We start from the raw sequence: 26976 nt of genomic DNA, 5'->3' as shown, positions 1-26976 counted from the left end.
GAATTTTTTTTCAGGCGTTGCCTAGTAGGTGATTTGGTTCAGCCGCATAAATAAAGGTTTCAGTTTTTTAGCTTCACGAACATCAACAGATTAAATAATTGAAGGAATGTAGTTGTTCAAATACGGGCAGAATGGTTAATGTTACCAGTTTGTAAAGTGGCCACTTAAACCACATAAGCTCTGTAGATGCCTATACTTCTATATTACCCTCTCTAAAATGTTGTCATTTCTTTTGTAATATGTTAATCGATAGTCTATAGTTGATAATATATTAAACTGTATGAGTCGATTATTACTAACAATCGGTATACGCGCAGCACTGAATATTGGCATAGATAACGTCAAAGTGTTTACTAAAACTGTACTAAAAAAAAAGATTATTCAAAATAGTTCTTAACTTATCTTTCAATACATGTATTTTAATAGCCGTTTTCTAATTAAGAATAACTTTTCGTTTGACAGCTACAGCAATCAGTGCCCAATTATTTGTTTACCATACTTTTATCATAAAAATGCCTAAAATAATTGCATTTATTTCTCGCCTGGTTTTGTAAAACCATAAAATGGATCCTGAAGCCCTTGAGTCATCCCTGGATTTGTATAAGTCGCAGGTATTTATTGCACAAATCAACAAAATGCACGAACTTAAAATTGACATCAATTTTTAAGGAAACAACCACTTCTTCTTCCGCAACAAACCAAATTGTTTGAATAAATTATCTGAATATATTTGTTTTATAGGCCTGTTTAAAAATAACCTTTTAAACGCGTGTTTTTTTCTAGTTTTTACAAATTAATGAAACTTTGAAGATTACGGCTCCGGGAGATGAATATGACTCTCTAACTAGTTTAAAGTCAGATATTCAACAACTTGTTGATCTGACGACAGAAAGCTTAGAAACACTCAAGGAAAAACAATCGAATTTTCCTGAAACTAATGGATTTAACTCACAAAATGGATGCTCTAGTGGTGAAGATTCAATTAAGGATGTACGTACTAAGGATAAAGAGGCCATTGATGACGAATATGCTTTGTTTATGGTAAGTTAAACATACAATCTATATCTAAAAATCTATTGAATACAGCAAAGTTGTGTTTGTATGCTTTGTTGACCTGGAACAAACAGATTTAACTTGCAAAATGGATGTTCAAGTCACAAAGATTCAATATAAGATGTACTTAATAAGATATTACAACAGAGATGAAAAACACTTTAGAGAAGGATATAGAAGTCTAGGCATCTACAGGGGCTTATTTATTTATTTATAAATACTTTTACAATGTTTGTATTCTTTTTTATACAGAATAATGTTTCCTCACTGGGGTGTTCCGTGCTGAGGGAAACATTTTGCAATACATATAATGAAACATGCCTTAAATTAGTTATTTAACAAAGTTAACATGATAATAAAATAAAAAATGTAATCAATCTATTAAACCTAATTATCATTAACATAATAAGCAATACAGGATGTTCTTTAAACCCTGTCACATCCGAAACCACGATGATCAGTATGAGCAAGAAGACATATTGGCACATTAAAATATTTTTTTAGAACAAATAAAATTTACAAAAATTAAATATTTAAAAAAACAAATGGTTGCTTACTTCTGCAGAGGAGAAACGAGGAGGAAGGGGGGGAGTCTTATATACCGTCAACCGCGCGGCGACGCCCCCCTCGCTTCTCCCCTGCAGAAGTACGCAACCATTTGTTTTTTAAATATTTTCTTTAAAAAAAATTGTTTGTTCTAAATATTTTTTTAAATATGCTAATATGTCTTCTTGCCCATACTGATCATCGTGGTTTCGGATGTGACAAGGGTTTAAAGAACACCCTGTATAAAGTAAAAATAATAATAACAAACATAACCAATTTATATAGACCTGTAGACCAAATTTCATAAGTAGTACACACATTTTACCTATTTGGCTTGATCCACTCATCGTTCTGTGCGCAACCCACCTCCACTATCCATTTCTTAATAGCAATTTTATATTGTGAGTACTTACTGATTGTTCTTACGGATAATGACCTGTCATTGTCTGGTTTAAGTGGCCGCTTTACACACTGTAACATTCACCATTCTGCCCATATTTGAACATCTATATCCCTTCAATTCTTTCATCTGTTGATGTTTGTGAAGTTAAAGAGCTGAAACCTTTACACTTATTCTTACTCGTATACTTAACTTAAAAATGAATGAAAAACCAAATAAACAAAATTTCTTTTAGTCCACACCTGTCTAGTTTCGAAGATATCCATCTCACATTACCATCCTTTTAAGAAAAAAATACTTGATTTATTCATTTCATTGGCAGCATACTGATTTTAAAAAAAGTAAAGAATTGATTAGTTCAGTATACCTTGAGAATGAAGCTTGTTTAGCTTTGAAACGGGTCGGTGGAAATAAAATTGTGGTTAAAAACAAAGTTGTTTTATTTATTTTATTAAAATATATCAGTAGACATGCTGTCATAATTTTTGTTTGTATTAGCATCAATTTAATCCTTGTGTATCTATTTTTTCTCAAAATATATTAGGTATGCTGATTAACCTTTCCCTTACTGTCCTAAATACACCCGCGCGTTGCGGTGCTGTGTAGTCACTACACTTTAAAAAAATAACAGATTTAAAAAGGGAAAAATGGAATATTTATAGGGAATGACTTTTATTAACCATATTGAATTCAAAGATAATAATATTTCAAATCTAACTGCTGAAAACATGAAAAAAACATTGGGTATCGCCAACGACTCGGGCGAAACGTGCACCCGCACCAACTTCCCGAGAGCTACTAAGTAGCTATACAGTACTGGACTACTTGACTGACTGAGAGTATACTTTTGATGATATTTGTAATTTTTCCTCGATTTCCGATAAAATCCTTTTTTTGTGCCCAATAAGTACTTATTATTTAATAACAAATTATTTCAGTGGATACGTAAATGTGTAATGCAGGAATACTGAAAATCTTAACCCAATATTTATTATATTTATAAAGATATTAGAGTTATTAGATGCAATGTGTACTAGCTACACATCACCGCGCACTGGGGAGAGAGGGTTAAATGCTATTAAAAGTAAAAAATTCATACTTGTATATTTTATTCACTTTTTGTACAGTTATATTTGTTTATTGGCAGGGGCGTATGAGTTGTATAACTATTTATTTTTGTTTATTAATCTCTCAAAATGTGTGCATGTAATTTTAGTCTGAAATGACAAAGTCTGGCGCTTATGATGACAAGGCTGGCGATGATGAGGTCACCCCTGAAGATGGAGATAGTCAACCTAATGAAACAAATCCAGACACGAATATAGAGGTTTGTATATTTATTTCAATAATCCGACAACATAAAATACGAAGGTATAAAATACACTATTTTTATGGATATAGCCACTCCACTAGCTCATTAAAATGTTCTGAGGGTCAAATGTATAAAAAACGAACCATCAATATTATGTATCGTTTTTTGGGTGATCCCGTGTAAGGGAGAAGAAATTCCGCTGATTGGTCAGTCGATTTATCGGAAATCTATCACAACTCTTATCATTGGTTGATTCAGAAGAACTAGTGACGTCATGCAAAGTAGTTTGTTTTAAAAAAAAAAAATTATTCACAAAAAGCTTCTCACTTCTCACTTACAGGCAGTATGCCAGAACAAAAATGTAGATTGCTACGAATGCTTCACGCACAAATATGAATCTTGAACATTTGCCGCAAATGTGTTTACAGATTTATATTAAGGTACTGTTTTGTTCATTTCTGTTTGTGAATTATTCATTTCGCAAAGATGGAGTTATTAAAAAAACTTTGATATTTTCGCTCTGGTAAACTTTTGTCTATTTAGCGTCATTCTGAATATTACTTGTTTCTTCTAGGAAGAGCTATCTTCGCTCGAGGGAATGAAATGTTCCACTATGTACTGTCACAAATGGGGAGGGGCCCCGTCACTCCACAACGCCATGGTTTGTTCTGTCGTGAGGGATGAAGATGATAACACTAACTTCTACGACATTAAGGTTTATATTTGCTTTACTTTTTTCATTTAGTTATAATATTTTTACAATTGATTACATGTAGTTATCAAACATATTAAAATTAAAAATTACAAAAAAAAATTCAACAAATATAGAGCGCTAGTTTTTACCTGCCACATCACTCGCGTGGTATTCGGGAGAAATCTCTTAATTCATTATTATCTATGAACAATATTTTGAGTCTATACATTTTTTGTCGTCAAGAACTGGATTAAATTATTATTGAATAGGGAAATATCATTTTTTTAATAAAGATTTTAAATTAATAAGGGTCTGTTAATAAGTAAATGTACAAATAACATTATGTACAAAAAGTTAAATAAATAAATAAAAATAAATTAATAAGAGCCCTTACAGGGCACTGCAGATTGAACAAACACCTTGCTAGAATGAACCTTTCCAAAACTTCTAGATGTAGGTTCTGCAGGCGGCCTCCGTGGTGTAGTGGTCAAGACGCTTGATTCACGCACAGAAGGTTCCGGGTTCGATTCCCGGCGAGAACACAAAAAATTAAAATGTGATTTTTCTCAAGCCTGGGTGCTCTGTGATGTAATTCACCACTGTAATTAGGCCTCCTGGCCTGTTGTGGTGCAAAAAAAAAATGTAAAAATGTAAATGAAACACCTATACACATTCTATGTGAATGTGATGCTTTACATCATAAAAGGAGCCTCATCCTCTGGGGACCACTGGCTAAACCTGAGGATGTAAGAGCTCGCTCCCTACCTAATAAGTCCGATACTTTACGCACCTGGGCTTGGAGGGGGAGATTTAGCAAAATGTAAACTCTCGCTTTCCACACAGTAGCCAGGCTCTTTATAGACCTTTGCTTGGAGGGCGAGAACTATTCACGGGGACCCGTCACAATAGATCTTCATAGCACTGACCCCCACTATAAAATACCGTCGAGTAAAAAATATTTTTTTGTACTTATTAGCAGCATAAAAAATATTTTTAATTTACGATTTTAAATTCCTGCAAAAACGGTTCATTGTATTGGCCACGCCCCTAATACATCATGATTTGGTTAATGTCAAACTTTGTAAAGACATAATTTTCAACTATTTTGTTTTTTTTTAATTCACTTTTGCAAGTGATTGATATGGATTTATATAACTTTGAAAAAAACTGTTAATTGTCAAAAAACTTGTAAAATGTATTCATCGGCACAGGATTTCCCAGTGAGGAATAAATTATTACCACATCATGTTTATTTATATCTATGAAATGCTTAGTAAGTAAATAAAAAGTAGCGGTTAAAACTTTTCTATTGTATTTTTTAATTAAATTCAAAAAATGTATTTTTGCTGTATTGTTTAGTCTGATTTATTTTTAACTAACAATTTTTTTTTTTATTTAACTTTTTGTACATAATGTTATTTGTACATTGGCGGGCTTATTTCCAAATGGCAATTTCTTCCAACCAACCAATAAAATTATAGTTTTATTTTTATAATTCAAGTTACAGAACATATTCAATAGAAAATAAAGATTAAAAAGCTAAAGATATATAAAAATAGAAATAAACGTATTTGTTTATAAATTTCATTAAATCAAAAATATTACTCAATGGAAAAAAGGAAAAAGAGGAAAGAGGAAAGGAGGGGAATTAAGGAAGAGAAAGGAGATGTTTCTTCAGACGTTTGAATTTTCAGGTACGGGTAATGTTCACAAATCCGACTCACGTAGAGATGGTCCCCTGTCCGTACTACCTAGACGGAGATTGCAAGTTCTCTGACGACCAATGCAGGCGAGTACGATCACACTTCTTTTATATTTTTTTATTCAATAATAATGGGAGGACCGAAAAGATATTTTGATTTGTAGGGTATTCCATTGAGGGCGCGCGAACATTAAACTTAAATTTAACAAGTTGTGTATTAGATATCATTGAAATTAAAATTTTATTTGAAAGGGTAGTTGATTAAATTATGAATGAAATATGATTTCGGCCAAATGGTCTCCGCGGGTTTGCTGGACGGCGGTATCCTAGAGTTTTAATTTTTGGTGACTCGACCCCATAAATCGGGCTCCATCTCATTGATTGCATTGTTTAAATTGACTTTTAAGACATCAAACATCTTCGACTTATCAACAATATTTTGGGTTTGTCAAAATTTCTGTAGACACGAACTGGATTCAACTCCCTAGAGAGCCGTTAATATCAACATATTACAACAGAGATGAAGAACAATTTAGAGAAGGTAATATAGAAGTCAAGGCATCTACAGGGCTTCTACAGAGCGAATGTTGATGGATGCAGAAAACGAGGAATACCGAGAAAGACATGGCACGATCAAGTCCATCAAATACTTAAAGATGGACATGTCAAGAGTAGGAATAATCGGCGTGCGTGCCTGAGAAGATGCATGAATGTAGCGGAAGCGAGGTCTGTATGCAAAGACAGAGTGATATGGCGGGGAAACGGCGTGATGATTTGTTTGTTTGTTTGATGTTTCCCTATTGTACTGGTGTTCAAAACTTTAACCCCCGATATCCATTTTGTTTTATATATTAATTTTTATATATCCTTTTTGTTTTTGTCACATAACACCGTTATCCACTCGTGTCTTCGATTCTTCATATTTTAAAAATAAATTAGCATTCTTTTCTAACAGTACAGCAACAAATAAAATATAGTGTTGCAATTTTCATTTATGAAGTAATTATTATTACTTTGAACTGACATACAAGGAGCATATAGATAATACAGTAAATAAATCACTGAAATTACTTGGCTTCATTAACAGAATATCCTCTGATTTTACTAATGCCCGTACAATCAAAACTCTTTATTGCTCAACTGTTCGCCCTCTTCTAGAATATGCCTCTGTGGTCTGGTCTCCATTCTATGTCAATCGCATAAATCACATTGAATCAGTCCAACATCACTCGCTTCAAAAAGTAGCGTGGATGCTTGGACTAGAGAGAGGTAATTATTCTTATTCTAATATAGAGTCCATGTTCATTATTTCTAGTCTACAAAAACGTAGAACTAATATTGATTCCATATTTATGTTTGGCGTACTAAATAGTATAATCGATGTTTCATTATCACTGGGACAAGTAAAATTCCATATTCCGACTCGTAGGTTGATAAACAATGATGTACAGAACAAACTATGGCGTTAATTCTCCAATGACCCGACCCGTCTTTGTCGTATTGTTAACTCAAGACAAGATCTGGACATTTTTGGTTTAAGTTTACAACGATTTAAACGAGCACTAAATAAATAGTCCAGATCTTGTCTTGATGTACCTTATGTTTGTCAATGCTTCTTTTCTTTTTTAAGAATGTTTATAACTATTCTTTTATTGTAATATTTAAACTCTTCTGAAGTTAAACTAAAATTTAAAGTCTTCTGAAGGTTATGAAAGTTTGCACGAATGTTTTCAGATATTCCCACGGAGAAGTAGTTCATTTATCTTCACTGAGTGAGGCCGTGGAACCAAACTTCTCTCTCCTCAAATCTGGGTGCAGGGTCTTGGCAAAACTCAGCCAAGAAGATGAGGTAATTACATGTATTATTATAACCGATGAAAGTTCAACTAAATGCTTTACTGCCACCGTCCATGGTCACTGTTTTTGGGAAGACTAATAAAACCAGTAGCCAAATGACTATTTCCTTTACGTTCAATGTGCACATTTAACTTAATATGAATAGTATTTTTGCTACCTGCTATACCACGCACAAGTTGCACATTGAACTTAAAAGAAACAGTCTTTTTACTGCAGGTTTTTGTAATATTTTTTTTTCAATTTTTATGATTATGCATCTTGAAAGTATACATTTTATTCATATTATATACTCATGTATTGTTTTGTTGTAGGCCATGAGCAGTAAAGCCTTAGAGAAATATCTTCTTTGGCACCGAGCTGTAGTCAAGAGTGTGGACAGCGCCGCTCATCGCTGTGACGTTCACCTAGAGCACGAGGGTTCCGCTAAGGGAAACAGTTCCAGCTACCACACCGTAGACTTCAGTCAAGTCTTTCCACTGACTGGTAATTATACAATCTTATTCTTACCCTAAGCTTTGAACTCTCACAAATCCTAACAAGTCAGGGCGGGTTTATGAGCTACCCGCACCGTTTAAAACTTTCCGAGATCAACAACTATTTATGTGATGATGGAACCCATCGAGATGTTCCCCACGTGTTTACGTATTGCCCCCCTTTCAGCGTCGAAAGATATAACTTGGAGGTACGATGCAGATGTATCAGCTAGGATCTGAGGCCATTCTGCAATAAGTCACAATGACTATCACAAGAAGTAGTATCTTACATGGTTCGAATAGTACATATACCTCTTCAAGTATTTGTTGATTTAGCCTTTCTTTCGCTGTCCATTTGGTCTCTATGTCCAAACCAACACAGCACTCCTTTCTTGGTTTTGTCGATAATGCTTGTCTTATTCTTATTCTTGGTGGTGGGGGTCAGTGCTATGCGAGCTCCTGACGTCACTGCGACCTGTGAAGATCTATTGTGACGGGTCACCGTGAATAGTTCCCGCCCTCCAAGCCCAGATCTTTATCTGGCTACTGTGTGGAAGGCGAGAGTTTACATTTTGCTAAATCTCCCCCTCCGAGCCCAGATCCGTAAAGTATCGGGATCTTAAGTAGGGGGCGAGCTCTTTAACATCTTCAGGTTTAACAAGTGGTCCCCCGAGGATGAGGCTCCTTTTATGATGTAAAGCATCGCATTCACATAGAATGTGTATTAGTGTTTCCTCATCTGCACATCTAGAAGTTTCAGAAAGGTTCATTCTAGAAGGTATTTGTTCAATCTGCAGTGGCCTGTAAGGGCTCCAGTGATTTATTTATTTATACTTTTCATTGTTTGTATTCTTTTTTTTATACAGAATAATGTTCCCTCACTGGGGTGTCCCGTGCCGAGGGAAACATTTTTCAAAATGTGAAACATGCCTAAGATTAGATATTTAACATAATAATAACAAAAAAAATACTTAATTAATCCAATTAACTTAATTATAATTAACATTCAAAAACAAAAATATTCATAAAAAACAAAACCAATCTATATAGACCAATTTAAAAAATTTCATAAACAGTGCATACATTTTACCTATTTGGCTTGATCCACTCATCGATCCGTGCGCAACCCACCTCCACTATCCATTTCTTAATAGCAATTTTATATTGTGAGAACTTACTAATTGTCCTTATGGATAATGGAAGTAGATTGTACACTTTAACCGAGTAGTAGGCCAATCCTCTTTGACCGAAGGTTGTATTTTTTAAATATTTTTTTTGCAGCATCAGGGTGGAGTATCTAGCAACTCTTGTATTTGTAACGGAAGGTAGAGAATAATGTTTACGTGCGTATAGTAACAAAGTTTTTACATAAAGTTGTTTTATAGATTTGACATTAAGATTTTCAAATTTACCGAGGGAGCTAGTTCTGATTGGGACTCTAAAGATAATTTTTATTAAAGCTTTTTGTGCAATTATCATTACCTTTACTTGATGTCTCAGCCTTACATGATGCTCTGATCTTGACATTTGTGCACCTATCGTACATAGTTTTGCCACACAGAAATCGCATTTTTACAGCATTCAGCCTTTCATCCTTATTTATTAAATGTCATATTTATTTTTAATATAATGTTTAATTTCAGATAATACCGAAGACTCTGATACTGACACGGAGTCCTCTCTGAGTGAAACTCCGACTTACGATGATGCTATCCCCGGGCCCTCCAAGCCACTCCCAAGCAGTTCTCTGGTAGACTTCAGCCTGCAGCAGGATCCCGGCTCCGTGAAACTTGGAGACTGGGAGAAACACACTAAAGTAAGTTGTGTATCAATACAGAAATAAGATTGGTAACCGAAGTAAGTCAGTTTCTTAATAAAAGTACTATAAAAATACTCAGACTCATCACAACATTATAGTCATATTTTATCCAATACTAGCTCCAAAAGATCCAGCGAGATCAACTCTAGCGGACATACTTCTTATCAGGTCATCTCACGCATGTGCTAATCGTCACCGTGTGTATGTAGGAATTTGCTGGTTGAGGGTTGGAGCTCCTACCCAGTTGGAGAATGACAGAAGACACGATTCCAATGTGTATTTTTTACCTGGCGAATAAATGTACGAAACTTTGTTGTAAAGCACAAGAGTTACGGCGATGATGAGTAGAAGTGATTGCACCGGACTACATGCTGGAACTGACTGGGTGTTACCACGCTCTGTGGACTTTTTATAGGCCACGTTTTGTTCTTCATGTCTTCATGGCTTGACCCCCACATATGTTTTATTTCGCACAAGCTTTAGCTCGAGATTGTTCTCCCGAAGATAAAATATCAATTGTACTTTGTCTTTAAACCCCATATCATAGATTCATTTGAGTAAAATCACTGTTTCGATTTCCATTTTTTCTTCAAGATCTCCTAAATGCTTTCTCATAAGGGCTAATATTCTTTAAAATAAAACTGTTTTGAGTTATGACCCCGCATGAAGGACAGTATTCTAAATGGGTACATTCACCCAGTCCGCAGCCATACCCCTGAATCTAGCTTAAAACGAACAATAACACATGCGTTACAATCAACTAAACAAAACCTCATCTTCGAAATAAACAGAATTAACCCAAAAGAAAAATAATTTGTGTTCCAAAAACATTAGTATGGTACATAAAATTATCAAGATAATACAGGGAGAACCCTAGCTCAAATCTTAACATTACCCTTTTAAACTTTTACAAAATAAAAAAAATTAAAAAAATTGTCCTAACACCATTTATCCCTCACAAAACCATAGTAGGATCCTAATCACCCTATAGATTATGGAGATAGATTTTTAAAATCTATTTTTTTCCTTGACGTCACATCCCAGGGTGGTATTTGTCTTCTGTTTCTGGCCATTCTTGACTCCTAAATTGTTTACAGGGGATCGGTTCCAAGATTATGGAGCAGATGGGGTATGTCACGGGAACTGGTTTGGGGCCCTCGGGAACTGGGAGACTACAGCCGGTGCCGTGTCGCCCCTCACTGCCTGGCCGTTCCCTCGACCACTGCATGACTATCAGGGAACACTCGGAGACTGAAGATCCTATCAAGGTATGTGAAACTTTTTAAAATAGACGCTCTATATTGGGTGTAACAATAAGAGGTGTACAATTTGAATTGTGCGCCATTTTTGTCTGTCAAATTTAGAAATTGAGGCAAAAGACAATAATAAAACATTATTTGATTTTGTTAAAGTTTTGCCAATTAACTAACAGAGTCAGTATAAGATAATGACATATCATTTCCTTAATTGCAGTTTTAAATCCAAAGTAACCCACCAGATCGTGACCCGACAAGTATCGACAGAAGAACTACTATGGAGATAGAACAATGGGGAGTGTAGTAACAAAGCTGTTTAATTTAATACCTGTTGAAAATCGCAAGGAAAAAACCTAAATATTTTTTTAAAAATAGTCATAAACTTATTAAAAACAGCAAGTGAAACTTAAGTGTGCACATAAATATATTATATTCTTAATTTATTATTAAATTATTTACTTACCTTTTATAAATTAAAAAAAAATAATTTGAAAAATGTAATGTAAATCCGCTGACAAGCTTCGGATTTGCGGGAACAAAAATACAATTTTGTATGTTAAAATAAATAAAACTTTTAAAAAAAAAGTCATATTTAAGCTGGCCTTGTTTTTGAAAAAATACTGCCCGATGAATCTGTCCAGTCCAAAAACCACTCCAAATTGTGGATGCATAGGTTTATCGACAATCTCTTGGATTTTCAGCTGCCCAAATGAGGCATTTAGGTGGAAATGTGCCTCATTGCTGAAGATGATTTTCTTCGAAAGATCAGCAATTACTTCGAGTACTATCAACATCCAATTAATGAATGTACAGTGCTGTATAGTGTTCCATTATTAATTTTCCACCACTGTTGTACCAACTCGTGCAATTAGAGTGAGATCAGCAGTGGAACACGTGTTGGAGTCTGGTGGTCCTTATGAGTACACAAATCTTCATCAGGGACGATCTAATTAGTGTTAAGACCATCTTATCCTCTAGAGCAGTGTTTCCACTTTAGTCTTTTCAAAAGTCAGATGCCCCACCGGCATCTTTTTTAACTAAACAGCAGGTAAATTTTCAAATCATCTTGTAGTATGTTTGTAAACATATGAACCCCTAATGAAATTAAATAAAACCTATTCTAATACATATATTATAACTGAAATTCTTACAAAACACAAATTGAAAATGTAATTAAGTAGAATAAAATAAATATGTGTATGGTGCCCTTTATAGACACGTCTTTCGCGCATTGACATACCAATAACAATGTACTATCAAAATATCACAATAGAATTATACAGCTTGGGCCTGGTACCAATACAACATCTACAGCTACATCCTGCACAGTTTCTGTGTTTTTAGATAATTATTGAAATTGTAACAGGTTTCAATTCTATTTTAAGTACAGTTTGGTGTATATTTCAATTTTGTACATCTCAGGCAATTTTTTGTATGACCAATAAGTATTCCCCTTTATATGTGGAATGCTGACGTGTCTCGTCTCTGAAGTGTGGTTACCCACCTCTGAGGCGTTATGCCCCACCGTGGGAAACACTGCGCTAGAGTGATATCAGCATTGTCCTTTTGGTGGAGAGGAGCCTCTCAACTCAGACATCAAAGTTTGGTAGCAAATTTCATGCATAGCTTTACCCTTCTTGAACTGTATGCAGCCTAAGAACTTCCTTACTGTTTTCAGTCATTTTCCTTAAATACGATTTAAAATATATTTTTTTAAATTTATTTCTAGGTGGAAAAGAAGCTTCGTAGATTACAGAGAAAGCAGGAGGAACGAGAGAAAAAAGCGTACGAAAGGGCTAAAGAAAAGGAACGTCACAATGTCTTTAATGTACTGAACGATGTGTTCTCAAATCCGAGTGTAAACGGCCACCAAGAGAATGAATCCTCGCCGTTCCCTAGCAAAAAAAACAAGGCCGACAAGTTGTCAGACGTAAAATCCTCAACATGCAAGAACCTTAACATCGAGCAGTTCAATATTTCCGAGGACATCAAGAGACTGGATAAAGATATATCAAAATTAAAAGGGTCCTTGAGCAGGAACGCACAGGGGTCCAGTCTGCATAAAAGTTTGTCGCTGCAGTTGGCTATCAAGTCCAGAGAACTAGACGATTTGAAGGCCCGACAGAAGAGCGTGAGTAATGAGCAGAGTGTGAGGAAAGACAAAAAGAAAATGACTGTATTTTGAATAATAAATTAAGATTAAAATTATTGTTTTTTATTTATCCGTGTAAGTTGGCGTTTGTAAGACAAAAAAAAAGAATGACAAGAATACAATTACATACAATACAATAAAATCATTAAACTAACAGACAACTTGATGTTTTTTGTGAATATTTCTTGATAAAGCATCATCCTTATAACCCTGTCTGCATCTTATGGTGCATAGGGCACTGTATTAGAACACCAAATGCACCGGAAAGAAATGTTATCAGCCTTACATTCCAGGAACATGAAGTTCTGCAGTGTAAAAACACCTTTTGATATTAGAAATTTCCTGGAGAAACCACATCACTAATGAGGTCTATACCATTTCGGAGAGGCGAGCCCAATGGATCGTCCACACTATGCACCATGAGGGTCTCCTGAATGACATAATAGAGGGAATGGCTGAGGGGGCAAATTACAGAGGGCGCCCTCGACGGAAGTATTTATGACAAGTGTCCGAGGACTTGAACTGCGCTTCATTTGAATTTGAAAAATTTGAATTTGAATTTGAATTCATGTGTTGAGCTGAAGAGGGCTGCGGAGAATAGAGCGCAGTGGAGGACAAGATGCAGGACTTTGCTGCAAACCAATCCCCAGGATTAAGAGTGCGAAGAAGAAATCAATATTTTATGTTGACCTTTGAAATCGTACCCGGGACCTAAGTACAGTAGGCGAATGCGCGAACCACTTCACTATTAAGCAGGCTTATCTTCACTTGAGTAGCCATCGAGTGGAAAACACTCATCCAGCATTCTGGTTCTATTTCACACATAGAACTGTATTCTTCATCTGTCTCACAGATCATTTCTTTATAAAACTCCATGGTTCATGAAATCTCATTCTGGTATAATTATTGGGAACATACAAACTAATCTCTTTTAGTACGAGGTATATCCAGAAAGAAAATTCCGTTTGTATTTCTTACCATCGCAGCTTGATACTACTTACTATGACCTATTGAGAAAGAGTTGACGCCCTTATGAGTTAGCTGAGTGTCGTCTACGCTTCGCGGTGCTTGTTTGAAATGTTGAATAAATTTGGAAATCCCACCGCTTGTGAGATAAGGTCTCTGGTAAGGACTCCCATATTTCTAACTCTAAAATGTTTTCCATCTCTGTTGTAATATGTTAATTCCTGTATTTAGATATTATTATTAAAATTGAGATTTATAGCAAATAAGTCGGTGGCTTGGATCTAAAAGAACCAATGTCAGATTTTTTTTTTCTTGTCAACATTTTATAGAGGATCGATGTCAATTTGAATATATTTAACTATTTTATATACATGTAGGAGTCACCCGAAAACCAATTCAAAGTGTCAGCTGACCTATCGTATTAAGTACAGTGCAGAAACAAAATCATACTTTTCTTGTATGCAACCAATCGATTATCAAATTACTGATGACAAATCACTTATGCATACGGAAATTAAACTGTTGACAGCCAAGAAAATAGTACACGAAATAAAGTTCCCACTAGGAAGTAAAGTGAACACTGGACAATATATAAAATAAAATATATATATGCGGTAACATCCTTAGTTACAATATGTAGTTCGGTCAGCCTCAGTTAGTTCATGCAGTCAGTTCCATCATGTATTCAGATAATCAGATCAGTACTTACACAGTTACTAACTTACGTAAAACGTTTATGTAGTTACTCTGTTTATAGGACATGTAATAAACATGCATCAAAGCGTAACACCGTTTTCTTCTCTCAACTTCTAACTGGGTAGGAGCTCTCATGCATCTACATGCATGCTAATCCTACATACCATATATATGTGGTTATATATTTTTTTTTTATTGTCGTTATCTAGCACATCAAACAGTTCATTATATAATAATATAAACTTATAATATTAGAAATCAAACACAGATTCGAGTCTACTGAACACTTTATTTTATTTTTACAAATAGAAAAAAAAAATATTTCGTGACCTTGTTGGGGGATTTTCTTATATTTCATTACATATCTTAGAGTTCATTATATTGTTACGAAATCGCTGATCAAGTTCTTTCCTGTAATATTGCGATTTACGACATTTGCCTTTTTAAATCCAAGCCATAGAAATGTCATGCAGCATATTTTTTATATTACCAAAGAAACAAACTAATCATCACGAAGAACGCCATATCACTCTGTCTTTGCATACAGATTTCGCTTCCTCTACATTCATATATCTTATAATTCACGCACGCCGATTATTCTGATTTTTGACGTGTCCATCTAATTTATCAATTCCATATTTTACACTACATGTGATCTTTTTTATATGAGTTGTAGTATACCTAAAACCGTACTATGTACAATAAATTAAAATACTTTTGATAAGAGAGGTTGCAGTAGATTACATTATCACAAAGTCAAGGATCAATCTAAAAAAAAACTAATAAACAACTAACCCCATATTGTTGTCATTGGGGGGGGGCACTGATACCGGAAATACATAACAACTTTACTCTCATAATTTAAATAATTTCTATTGGCGAAAGCTAAAACGTTATTCAAGCCAGTGATAATTATTTGCAGGGATGTGCAAAACCGATTTGTAATAATAATAATTTATCGATCGATTAAGTCGTTTTGGATAATAGGAAAATATCACATGCGCTAACCGATAAAAAATATATTAAATGGATTTAGAAAAATTCATTATATTTTCAAAATCTGTATGGATATTGTGGAGAAATGTTTTCAACCATAAATTTAAAAAAGAACTTTAAAAAAAATACGTCGCTAGAAAAACGCAACATGTTTGGCTTTGACAGTTGTAAAGCTAGGGTTTCCTAGGACAGCGGTGCCCGTATTTTAACGGACGTAGTGAACGGTGATGCGGTGGATAACCGTCGTAACGGTGACTAGAGTGTGGTTTTCTAGGAAAACGGTGTTATCAACACCATTTAACACCGTTTCCCTAGGAAACCACTCTCTAGTCGACGTTACGACGGCTGTCTACCGCATCACCGTTTACTACGGCCGTTAAAATACGGGCACCGCTGTCCTAGGAAACCCTAGCTTAACGTCAAGATTCGTGACAATGTTCTAAACAAATTTGAATGCAGGAAAAAAAACATGAATCGTGACGTATTAGGGGCGTGGGTAAAAGAATGACAGTTTTTTCGAAAATTAAAAAAAAAAAAAACCATCACGCCGTTTTCCCGTAAGGGTAGGCAGAGAGGATAGAACGCCACATCACTCTATCTTTGCACACGGATCTCGCTTCTTCTACATTCATACATCTTCTCATGCACGCGCGCCGATTATTCCGACTTTTGACATGTCCATCTTCAAGTATTTGTTGGATTTGGTCTTACCATGTCTTTCTCGGTCTACCTCTATTTCTGCATCCATCAACATTCGCATTGTAAATATGCTTAGCCGTTCTTTCGCTGTCATAATTAAAATTTTACTCTCGATTTTCCAGATTTTTAAATGAGTTATTTTGATAATAAGCTATAGCTGTGAAATTAATTGGCTGCAATATTATCCCTATCGATGTTAAGCAGCCAATTGCAAACATTATAAATCATTACAAATGATTGACAAAATGCAAATGATACCAATTATATTTTCTATGCAAGTGTACTCTTAGAAGAAAATAAATACTTCTTTAATACGAAAATACACTACTCATTCATTGAAACAAATATTATCTAAACCTATTATCCGTTTTTTAAATTCGAAAATACTTTAATAAATAGCGTTCTAAATTTCGAATATTAATTAGTAGTTTAAAAACTTTACGATTGTCAATTGTCTTCAAGCGTCAAATGGACTTGCCTAAATGAATGTTTATTATCAGAAAATTGTTGCAATCAACGACAGTTAATTAATAAAATAAACATGGATAATGTAAATTCGGCATATGTTATTTATTGAGTGACGAAATAATAAGAAATAAGTTTGTCGTCTTCCGATGAGATAAGGCATTTGAATGTCGTGAATCGCCAGTCGCCCGTCACTGACGGAATGAAATGTGAATAAATTCCGAAGATTTTTTCGGCGGGTTGTTGCATTCGATAATTAATAAAATTCTATAAGAAATAAGTGCAATGTTTCCGAAATATATAAAGAGGTGTTGTGTTTTTGCGGCGAGAATACAGCACAGGAAGATGAGTTCCAACAAAGTCGGCATTTTGGGAGTTCCTTTCGGGAAGGGACAGAAAAAACCGGGAGTTGAATTGGCTCCGTCCCATTTGCGGAAAGCAGGACTTTTGGATCAGCTAAGAGAAATTGGTAAATAAAAATTCCCGATAAACAACGAGACAATTTTATTATTATTATAGGCATAGAATTAAGAATAGTCCAGGAACCGCATACGCACATCAAACAGAAGGTGACTCAACTACTCATACATGAGTAGGTTTACGTCTTGACCCATTAGTTTCTCTGTAGACGTCGCTCAGTACGCAACTCCTGATTTAGATTCAACTATGCCGTTTTGTGTCCTTTTAAAGTGTAGAAATACTGCTAGGATCTTAAAGAAACATGATGCAATCACATTTCACGGTAATTAGCTAATGAATGTGAATATAACAAATGCATTACTTAAAAATTGAATTATTTTTCCATCTGTCAGACTGTCGAAGAAACAGAATGGAAATATCGTTAGTGTTGCCAGGGTAGTATTTTTTTTACCCTACTTTGCTCATCTAATGAAAGAATTAATGAAAATTGGATCTCGGATTAATCAACTCTGTGGTGGACATTTGACCGACACTATCTTCAAAACATCAAATATTATTTAACATGATATAAAAATATCCGTTTTATGTAAAATAAAATTTGTTTTATATTTTGAGTTTAAAGTTCATTAATTCAATCTACTGTTTTCCGCATGCACAATAAAATTTTAGAGAAATTAACAGATTGCTTTTTTTTACCTGATATATGTGTTGTGATTTTTTTTCCCATCAAGCAACATTACGCGGCGACATCACGAATGCGCGCGGCGAAAGTAGAGCATAGTGGGGGAATTATTGGGCACAGTTCGATGTATTCAAATATGATTATAGGCATAGAATTATAATTGTTCAGAAACCGCAAACGCGCATCAAAGTGAAGCCGACTAAATTATCCATAAATTAGTAGTTTTACGTTTTGGCTACCTATTAGTAATTCTGTAGACGCGTGTCGCTTAGTACGGAACTGCCGATTTCAATTCGATTATGTCGTGCTGTGTCGTTTCTAAGTGCCAAAATACTGCTGGGATTAAAAGGGAATAGGGTGGGATCACATTTCATGTGTAAGTAACGAATTCCTAAATAATATTATTTAAGAATTCGATTATTTTACCGTCTGTCAGGTTGTTAAATAAAACAAGGTGGAAAGTAGTCGATGTTTCCCCCTGGCTTTCTATGAATAAACCTTAGTATAATATTAAACGGTATTCATTTCCTTAATTACTAAACATTTATTCAATTAAAAAATTACAACAGAGACGGAGAACATTTTAGAGAAGGGAAAATGGAAGTCTAGGCATTTACAGGGCTTATGGCCTATAATTGGCTGGTTTAAGTTGCCACTCGACACACTGTGTAATATTCACCATTTTGCCTACGTTTTAAAATCCATATTTTTTCAATTCTTCCATCTGTTGATTTTAGTGAAATTAAAGAGCTGAAACCTTTATTGTTGTGAAGAGATTCGTCTGATTAAATTATGTCACATACTACAAGGCAACACCTGGAAACAATTTTTTATTTATTTTTAAGTTTGCCTTATAAAAATACCTGTTTTCTTTCTTTTAAAGTCTAGTCAGTAAAATATTTTTTGTGGTAAAATATAACATAACATTACACGAAATTATCTGATATTTGTGTTATAGTATTTTTCACGGTTTGGCAACATTACTTTTTTATTTACTTGTAATTTTTTTTTTGTCATAGCATTTTTTTTGGTTGTATTTTATTTAAATTGTACCTGTATGTTATATTGTTCCAAAAATATTTAATTTGTTGCCACTTGACATGAAAACATGTCATAGTAAATATAAAATTACGTAAGTGGTTAGTAGATGAAACGTTCCTATATTGATTTATTATTTATGTAAAAAAATTATTTATTTTTTTAATTTTTTATTTCTCATTGAATACATTTTTGTTATTTTTTTAGGTTAACCTTTTATTTTATTTTTTTCTTATTTCATCTACATTTTTTAGATCCTAATTTTAATATGTACTTTTAATTTTCTTATTATTTAAATATTTTTTTAAAATATGAATTGAAATTCTCGATTTACTTTATTTGTTTAATTCATTTTTTATCTTTTTTTTAATTACATTTATGAGCACACACTATTTACATATGTGTTTGTTTTTTTTTCTTATATTTAAAATATATTCAAGTAAATTACTATTCTTTAATTTTAATTGTATTATTTTACTCTATTTTTCTACTTAAAAAAAAAAAAAGTTCTTTAAACTATTTTTATGTTTATTATTTTATACGTATACAGTATTATGTCTGTACTCTTCTTATTTGATTATTAATTAAAACTAATGTCTGAGCACCCGATGACAAACTATTATTGAATAGTTTATTGGGACAAAATATATCTTAATACTTTGTTTTCTTTGTAATGTATTAATATTGTAATAATGTGTATATTTTATTGAATAAAGACTCGATGAAAAAAAAGAAAAGGTTGTATAATGAAATGTATTGTAATGAAATGTATTATAATGAAATGTGTTGTCATTTTTGAATGTACTGAATAAGTGCGTAAATAAATAAATAAAAGTATTAAAAAAAAAAAAATATTCAAGAAGGTGTGACAGATAAATTTGATGAATAAGTATTTGAATATTGTTTTCTGTGACTATCTCGCAAATGCCTTCTTCATACCATAAAAAATGACAACTGCACGTCGAACTGATTATGCGTAACTAAAATCGACGTTTCGTTGTCCCGTTTTCCGGACCCCAAAATCGAACCGATTTTGTTTTTTTTTTAAATAGTCAGCATATTATATGCTATGCATACCTTGCGTTCGAAGACGACAGATAAAACTTTATGCTTTCAACACTTTGGCACGGGCTGAATACCCAACGAATTCACTCTGTGCCCGGCCCATTTTTGTGAAATTTCATGCATTGTGAAGGGTTTCTTAAAAGTGACATAATTATAAAAAATACTGGATTAAATCAATTAAAACTTATTGTATTTTTTGGAACAATTTAATAAGTAATTTTTGTATGATAGTTTTGCCAACATTGGCCTTTATGGAGAGCCACATTGCAATGTTTGCACATATACAGATTTCACTCCTTTTTTTGTGCTTTGTATTCCGGAGCCGTGTAAACACGTGATTATAATAACCACGCGTTGTGTCCCGGTCCCGTGTTTTCACGTAGTTTACCAACATCAAAAAAGTACTAATAAAAGTCAGTGGATGTCAATAAAATGCACTTTTTTAGACAGCTGGTAAACCACGTGAAAACACGGGACCGGGACACAACGCGTGGTTATCTTGTCACGTTTTACATGGCTCCGGGATACAAACTGTTAAGATAACCAAAAATATGAAACAAATCATTCATAGATGGCACTTTTATAATTTTTTTATTAAAAAATGCAACTTTTACGTTTATTTTCAGTGGAAATTTTACAAAACTTGTTTTGCGGAAACTCTACACTATATTGATTGTAACAAATACCATAACAATATAATTTAGGTCCTTTTCACAAAATGGTTTACAAAACAAAAAATTACATTAAAAAAATAATTATATAATATACAGGTGTTCTTTTAATCCTTTCACATTCGAAACCACGATGATCAATAAAGGCAAGAAGACATATTAGCATCAATATTTTGAGTTTGTCCAAATGTTTGTAGACAAGGACTGGATTCAATTTATTTATTTATTGTGGATAACTTATATAGCGCCATTTTCGTAATAAAATACCTCAAGGGCGCTTTACATGGTGATTCTATTGTTAAGTTAATTTAATTGAAGCTTTTAAATTTGTAATTTAATTAAAATAATTTATTTTGTTGTCACGTGCTACGGATTTATTCAAATGATTTAGAGAACAAGTGGGTTTTAAGTTTTTTCCGAAACATCACTTCACTTTCACAGTCTCGCACCTCTGCTGGGAGAGCATTCCATGCCATAGGGCCTGCGACCGCAAATGCGCGCTCACCAAATTTAGTGCGCTGTTTGCGTAAAGGTATAATAACTTTTCCTCTCGCCGTAGACGTAGCTGATCTAAGCGTGAGACGCCTGTCAGCTAGTTCATCTGGAATGCATAGTTCCCTTAGATATTCCGGAGCCGAGTTGTGCAGTGACTTATACATAAGCCAACAGAGTTTGTATTCGACCCTCTTCAACTCCCTAGGGAGCTGTTTATATTAACATATTGCAACAGAGATGAAGAACATTTAAGAGAAGGTAATATAGAAATCTAGGCATCTACAAGGCTTATGACCTGTCAATGGCTGGTTAAGGTGGCCACTTTACACACTGTGTAACATTCACCATTCTGCCCATATTTAAATATCTATATTCCTTCGATTCTTTCATCTGTTGATGTTTGTGAAGTTAAAGAACTGAAACCTTTATTTATGCCGGTGAGATTCATCTAATTGAATTATTTCACCTACATACGAGGCAACGCCTGAAAATGTTAATTTTTAAATTTCTATACTTCTTCATGGACCAGGTAATTTATCAACATATTTTGAGTGCAAAGCATATTAGCATATTAAAAAAAATATTTAGAACGAATATTTTTTAATAAAAATAAAATATTAAAAAAACAAATGGTTGCTCACTTTCTGCAGGGGAGAAGCGAGGGGGGCGCGGACGTGCGGTTGGCGGTGTATCAGACTCCCGCCCTCCTCGTTTCTCCCCTGCAGAAGTAAGCAACCGTTTGTTTTATTTCTATATTTTATTTTTTAAGATTTTAGTAGTTCTAAAAATTTATTTTAATGTGCCAATATGTCTTCTTGCTCATACTGATCATCGTGGTTTCGGGTGTGACAGGGTTTAAAGAACACCCTTTATACAGTTCCAACATGTTAACAAAAATAAATACATAATAAAGCAAAAGTACAGAAACAATAACGGAAGGTTAAAGTTACGGAAGGTGTTGACCTCGCTCTTTCATGACATTGGTCGTAGGGAGTCAGAAAAGTTGATGCATGCCACGGATTGGAGAACCTTACTGGATGTCAAAAATAAAATATAAAAAAATAAGGAATAATTTTAAAAATATATATTTATACATACATAAATTGTCTATGTTTTTATAAATGTATGTACGTGTATGCGCATGGGCGTATGTACGTGTGTGTGTATGTACATGTGTATATGTGTATATTTATATATATGTGTGTATATATGTGTATGTCTGTATGTATATGAATCAAAATGTGTATCCGAATAAGTTTATATTTTGTTTGTCTGTGCTCTTTATTAATTTGTTAACTATTATAATATATTAAAATGTAATTGCCTAGCTTGGAACGGGGTATGTACCCTTGTTAGCTGGCAAAGTGAACATGGAATTGTATTTTGATAAAGAGTGTGATAAATAAATAAATAAATAAACGAAACGAAATACCACACCAAAAAAGAAGCAACCTCTTATCAACTCATTTGATTTATTTTATTATATTTTGTTTTGTACACCATTTTGTGTAAAGGACCTAAATTATCTTGTAATGCTATTTGTTACAATCAAAATAGTGTAAAGTTTCCGCAAACCAAATTATGTAAAATTTCCATTGAAAATAAACGTAAAAATTGTACCTTTCAATACAAAATTATAAAAGCGCTACCTATGAATTGTTAGTTTCATATTTTCGTTTAGAATCACCTTAATGAATGATTTTTGTAATAATTTAATTCAATTTTATTTTAATATATATTTTATTATATTTCTGAATATTAAGTTTTATTTTTCATTGTTTATAAATCAAATAAACAAAGAAAATTCAAAATGCGTTTCATACTCATATATGGGAAATTCGTATTTAGCGCCTTTATTGTAGGCAATCTGTGTAACGCCGTTGAAAGTTTATTATAGGCAATCTGTGTAACGCCGTTGAAAGTTTATTATAATATAAATAATATTGGTGTACAGAAATGAAATATAAACACAAAAATACGTAGTATTTCAAACTGTCTTAACATTTTTTAAATTTCTGTGTGTATATTATTAAGTCTTCTTTGTATATTCTCACATGTAAAAAAAAAAAAAAGTATATTGTTAAGTGTCCTCGGTACGGGTAACCCCATTGAGGTCACATTATTTTTATTATTAATTATAAATGTAAGAGAAAAAAAGAATAAATATGGGCTGAATGGTGAATATTGGACAGTTTGTAAAGTGTCACTTAAACACAGCCAATGACAGGTCATAAGCCCTGTAGACGCCTAGACTTCTATATTATCTTATCTAAAATATGCTTCATCTCTGTTGTGAAATGTCAATTATATTTGTACATAGAGGATCAGAAAAACCATCATTAATAGTTTTTAGTAATTTTGGTAATAATATGGTATAAAACAAAAACATTTCTAGCATTTTAAAATTATTTAAAATAAAAGGCTTTTTTTATGTTCAAAGTATTACTTTGCCGTCAAAATGCCCTATGCACCATTAGGTGCGAAAAGGAAATGATTTTTATTTATTAATGTTAATTTATTTTAAAGAAACAAACAGTCGACAGTGATATAATGACATTTAAAAAAAATACAGTTTAAAGACAGACCAGCAAAGTTTCTAAATAAAAATCATACATATTATTAAATAGTGTTACAACAAAAGGATGTGTTTATGTGTATTTGTATGAGAGTAAGTGTAGATGTGTGTTTATGTGTATTAGTGTGGGAGTAAGTGTTCAGGAGTGTGTATCATTAAATAGTAAGTGGGATCGTATCGCAGCCAGAAATAATAAGTCTTAATTTATTTTTAAATAAATTAAGGGGTATGTAAAATATATCAATAGATGAAATAAAAAACATTATAGTTAGAGCAAGAACGAATTTTATGATGTTTCATGTTTATTTTATGATAACGATTTTGTTTATTGACTTTTAGAGGGGTTGGATGTTCACGATTATGGCGATGTCAAGATTCCCGATGTTCCTGCAGAATCCGGCGTAGAGAACATGAACCAGCTGCCCCAAGTTTCGGCCTGCAACCGGGAGGTATCCAAGCGCGTGGAGTCCGTCCTGAAGGACGGTCGCGTGTGTGTCACCCTAGGGGGGACCACTCTATCGGCATAGGTGAGCCATAGAGACAGTCGCACACGTGTCTGGGAGTCGGTGTGGGATGAGGAACGTGAACCAGCTGTCGACTACATGAAATGCAGCATATTTGATTCTGTTGTTTGGTTTAGATTTATTTATTTATTTTATTTAGAAAGGCCAACAGACGTGAGTTATTTTCTAGTAAATATTACAACTTATAATATTAGAAATCAAACACTGATTTAAGTCTACTGAACACTTTATTTTATTTTTACAAATACAAAAAATATAAAAACAAAAATTTCGTGACAATTGTTTCACCTTGTTAGACATTAGTTTGAAAATACCCTAACAAGGCGAATCAATTGTCGGGAAATTTTAGTTTTTATATTTTTTATAATTGTAAAAATAAAATAAAGTGTTCAGTAGACTCAAATCAGTGTTTGATTTATAATAATATTATAAGTTTAAATATGGAGTTCTACAAAATAAACACCAAATCAATCAAAAAAATATTACAAATTAACGTAACAGACCAGAAGGCACAAAGCGGTGAATAGCGCATCATAAGCTTGAGAAAAATCACATTATTTTTTTATTTATTTACAATATTTTGAGTTTGTCCAAATTTTTGCCGACAAGGACTGGATTCAACTCCCTGGGAAGCTGTCAATATTAACATTTTACAACAGACATGAAGAACATTTTTCAAAATGGAATATAGATGTCTGAGCATCCACAGGGCTTATGACCTGTCATTGGCTGGTTTAAGTAGCCACTTTACACACTGTGAAACATTCACCATTCTGCCTATATTTGAACATCTATATTCCTTTGACTCTTCCATCTGTTGACGTTTTTGTAAAGGTTTCAACAATAAAAGTTTCCGCTCTTTAACTTCAAAACGTCGACAGATGGAAGAGTCGAAGGAATATAGATGTTCAAATTTAGGCAGAATGGTGAATGTTACATAGTGTGTACAGTTGCCACTTAAACTAGCCAATGACAGCTTATAAGCCCTGTGGATACTTAGACTTATATATTCCCTTCTGAAAAATGTTCTTCATGTCTGTTGTAATATGTTAATATTAACAGCTCCCTAGGGTGTTGAACCCAGTCCTTGGCTACAAAAATTGTGGCACAACATCAGTGGCACCTCCTTATGCTATGTCCTTGTTTCGTTCTTTTGAAAGTTTGTGTAAACGTAGGGTCAAAGCACCAATGAATGGCCGTTTAAGATTCAGATTGTAGTGAAATCCACATTTAAGGTATAAATTTCATTATTTAAGCGTAGAAAACAATAAAAAACACATTAATTTTTTCCAAGTACTTTTACCTTTTTATTGAAATACGAGTATTACAATTATAATTAATATTACTCTAAAAAAAATAGCAGAATCACCAGCGAATGACCACTACTACCCCAGTAAAATAATACTCAGATTTAGTTACATCGTAACATTATAAAACACCCTAACACATTAGAATATGGATATATTCCAAGAATTGCATAGAAAATAGCATCAAATAAAACACTTGTCACACCTTTCATTATAAAAACACTATCAATCTCGGAACAATAACGGGAAGACAACTCACAGTTCAAAACTGATAGATTTGTTTCGTACTAAAAGTTGTGTCCGCCTACTGCTTTGTCATAGTTTCTAGTGTTAAAAGTTTTTTGACTGGATGTGTCCAATTATTTTATATGTAGCAATTCTTTTTATATTGTATTTTATTAACCTGGTGCTTGACCCTATTATTAAATATCCCGATTTGCTCGTATTGCAGGCACAATTGACGGTCACTACAACTTCGATGAGAATGTGGTGGTGCTTTGGGTGGACGCCCACGCGGACATCAACACCAACAAGACATCGGGCTCTGTTCTGTGCACGGCATGCCGCTGGCTCTCCTCGCCAAGGAGCTGAAGGACTACTGGCCGTACCTTCCCGGGATGGACTGGCAAGTTCCCAGGTACACAGTTTAGTACACATAACAAGTAGTTTCATTTGCTCATAACCGAGGCTTGCATAATTTTTACTGTCCGGGGAGGTCTGAAAGAGATGAGATAACAGATTAAAGATTCTTCTCATCGTTTCTTTGAATCCCTTAAAATAAATATGTATTTATGTTTTTCCTTTTTTTTTAAAAATGTTATTACTATTCTATTTTACTTTTACATCTGAGCATGTTTTTCATTCTTTATTTCCATTCTTAATTCTTAATTACTCTCACAAATTTTCTTCATTTTTAATATTATTTCCATTTGTAAATACTCATTACAAACTACAAACCTTAAAATATATTTTTTCCACTTAAATTTTAATTTTTAAACAACTTTCATTTATGTTTTCTTTTTCCTTCTCTTTTTATACTTTCATAATTAACCTTACATTTAATTGCTTTTTAATATGGGAAACTTCACTGGTCCATTAGAATTAAGTCCAATA

General features: G+C 33.5%; 2 protein-coding genes across 2 annotated transcripts; both read left to right on the top strand.

Moving 5' to 3' along the window:
• The first annotated feature begins 446 nt into the window (after positions 1-446).
• Positions 447-13317, top strand: LOC148282702 (zinc finger CCCH-type with G patch domain-containing protein). The gene is made up of 10 exons (XM_088224656.1): positions 447-611; positions 784-1041; positions 3216-3326; positions 3886-4026; positions 5700-5794; positions 7442-7556; positions 7876-8047; positions 9681-9853; positions 10954-11124; positions 12842-13317. Exons 1-10 carry the CDS (start codon positions 564-566, stop codon positions 13295-13297), a joined length of 1740 nt encoding a protein of 579 aa, XP_088080782.1. The 5' UTR covers positions 447-563; the 3' UTR covers positions 13298-13317.
• Positions 13318-17229: 3912 nt separating this feature from the next.
• LOC148282701 (arginase, hepatic-like) lies at positions 17230-26650 on the top strand. The gene is given in 5 exon segments (XM_088224664.1): positions 17230-17555; positions 24372-24533; positions 24536-24559; positions 26315-26407; positions 26410-26650. Coding segments are annotated over 5 exon segments (567 nt in total). The 5' UTR covers positions 17230-17371; the 3' UTR covers positions 26514-26650.
• The last annotated feature ends 326 nt before the right edge of the window (positions 26651-26976 follow it).

This window comes from Micrasema longulum, unplaced genomic scaffold (genome assembly GCF_059751315.1).
Source record: "Micrasema longulum isolate JH-2025_06_02 unplaced genomic scaffold, ASM5975131v1 h1tg000304l, whole genome shotgun sequence".
Taxonomy (NCBI): Eukaryota; Metazoa; Arthropoda; class Insecta; order Trichoptera; family Brachycentridae; genus Micrasema; species Micrasema longulum.
This window is presented reverse-complemented; position numbering and strand designations above follow the sequence as displayed.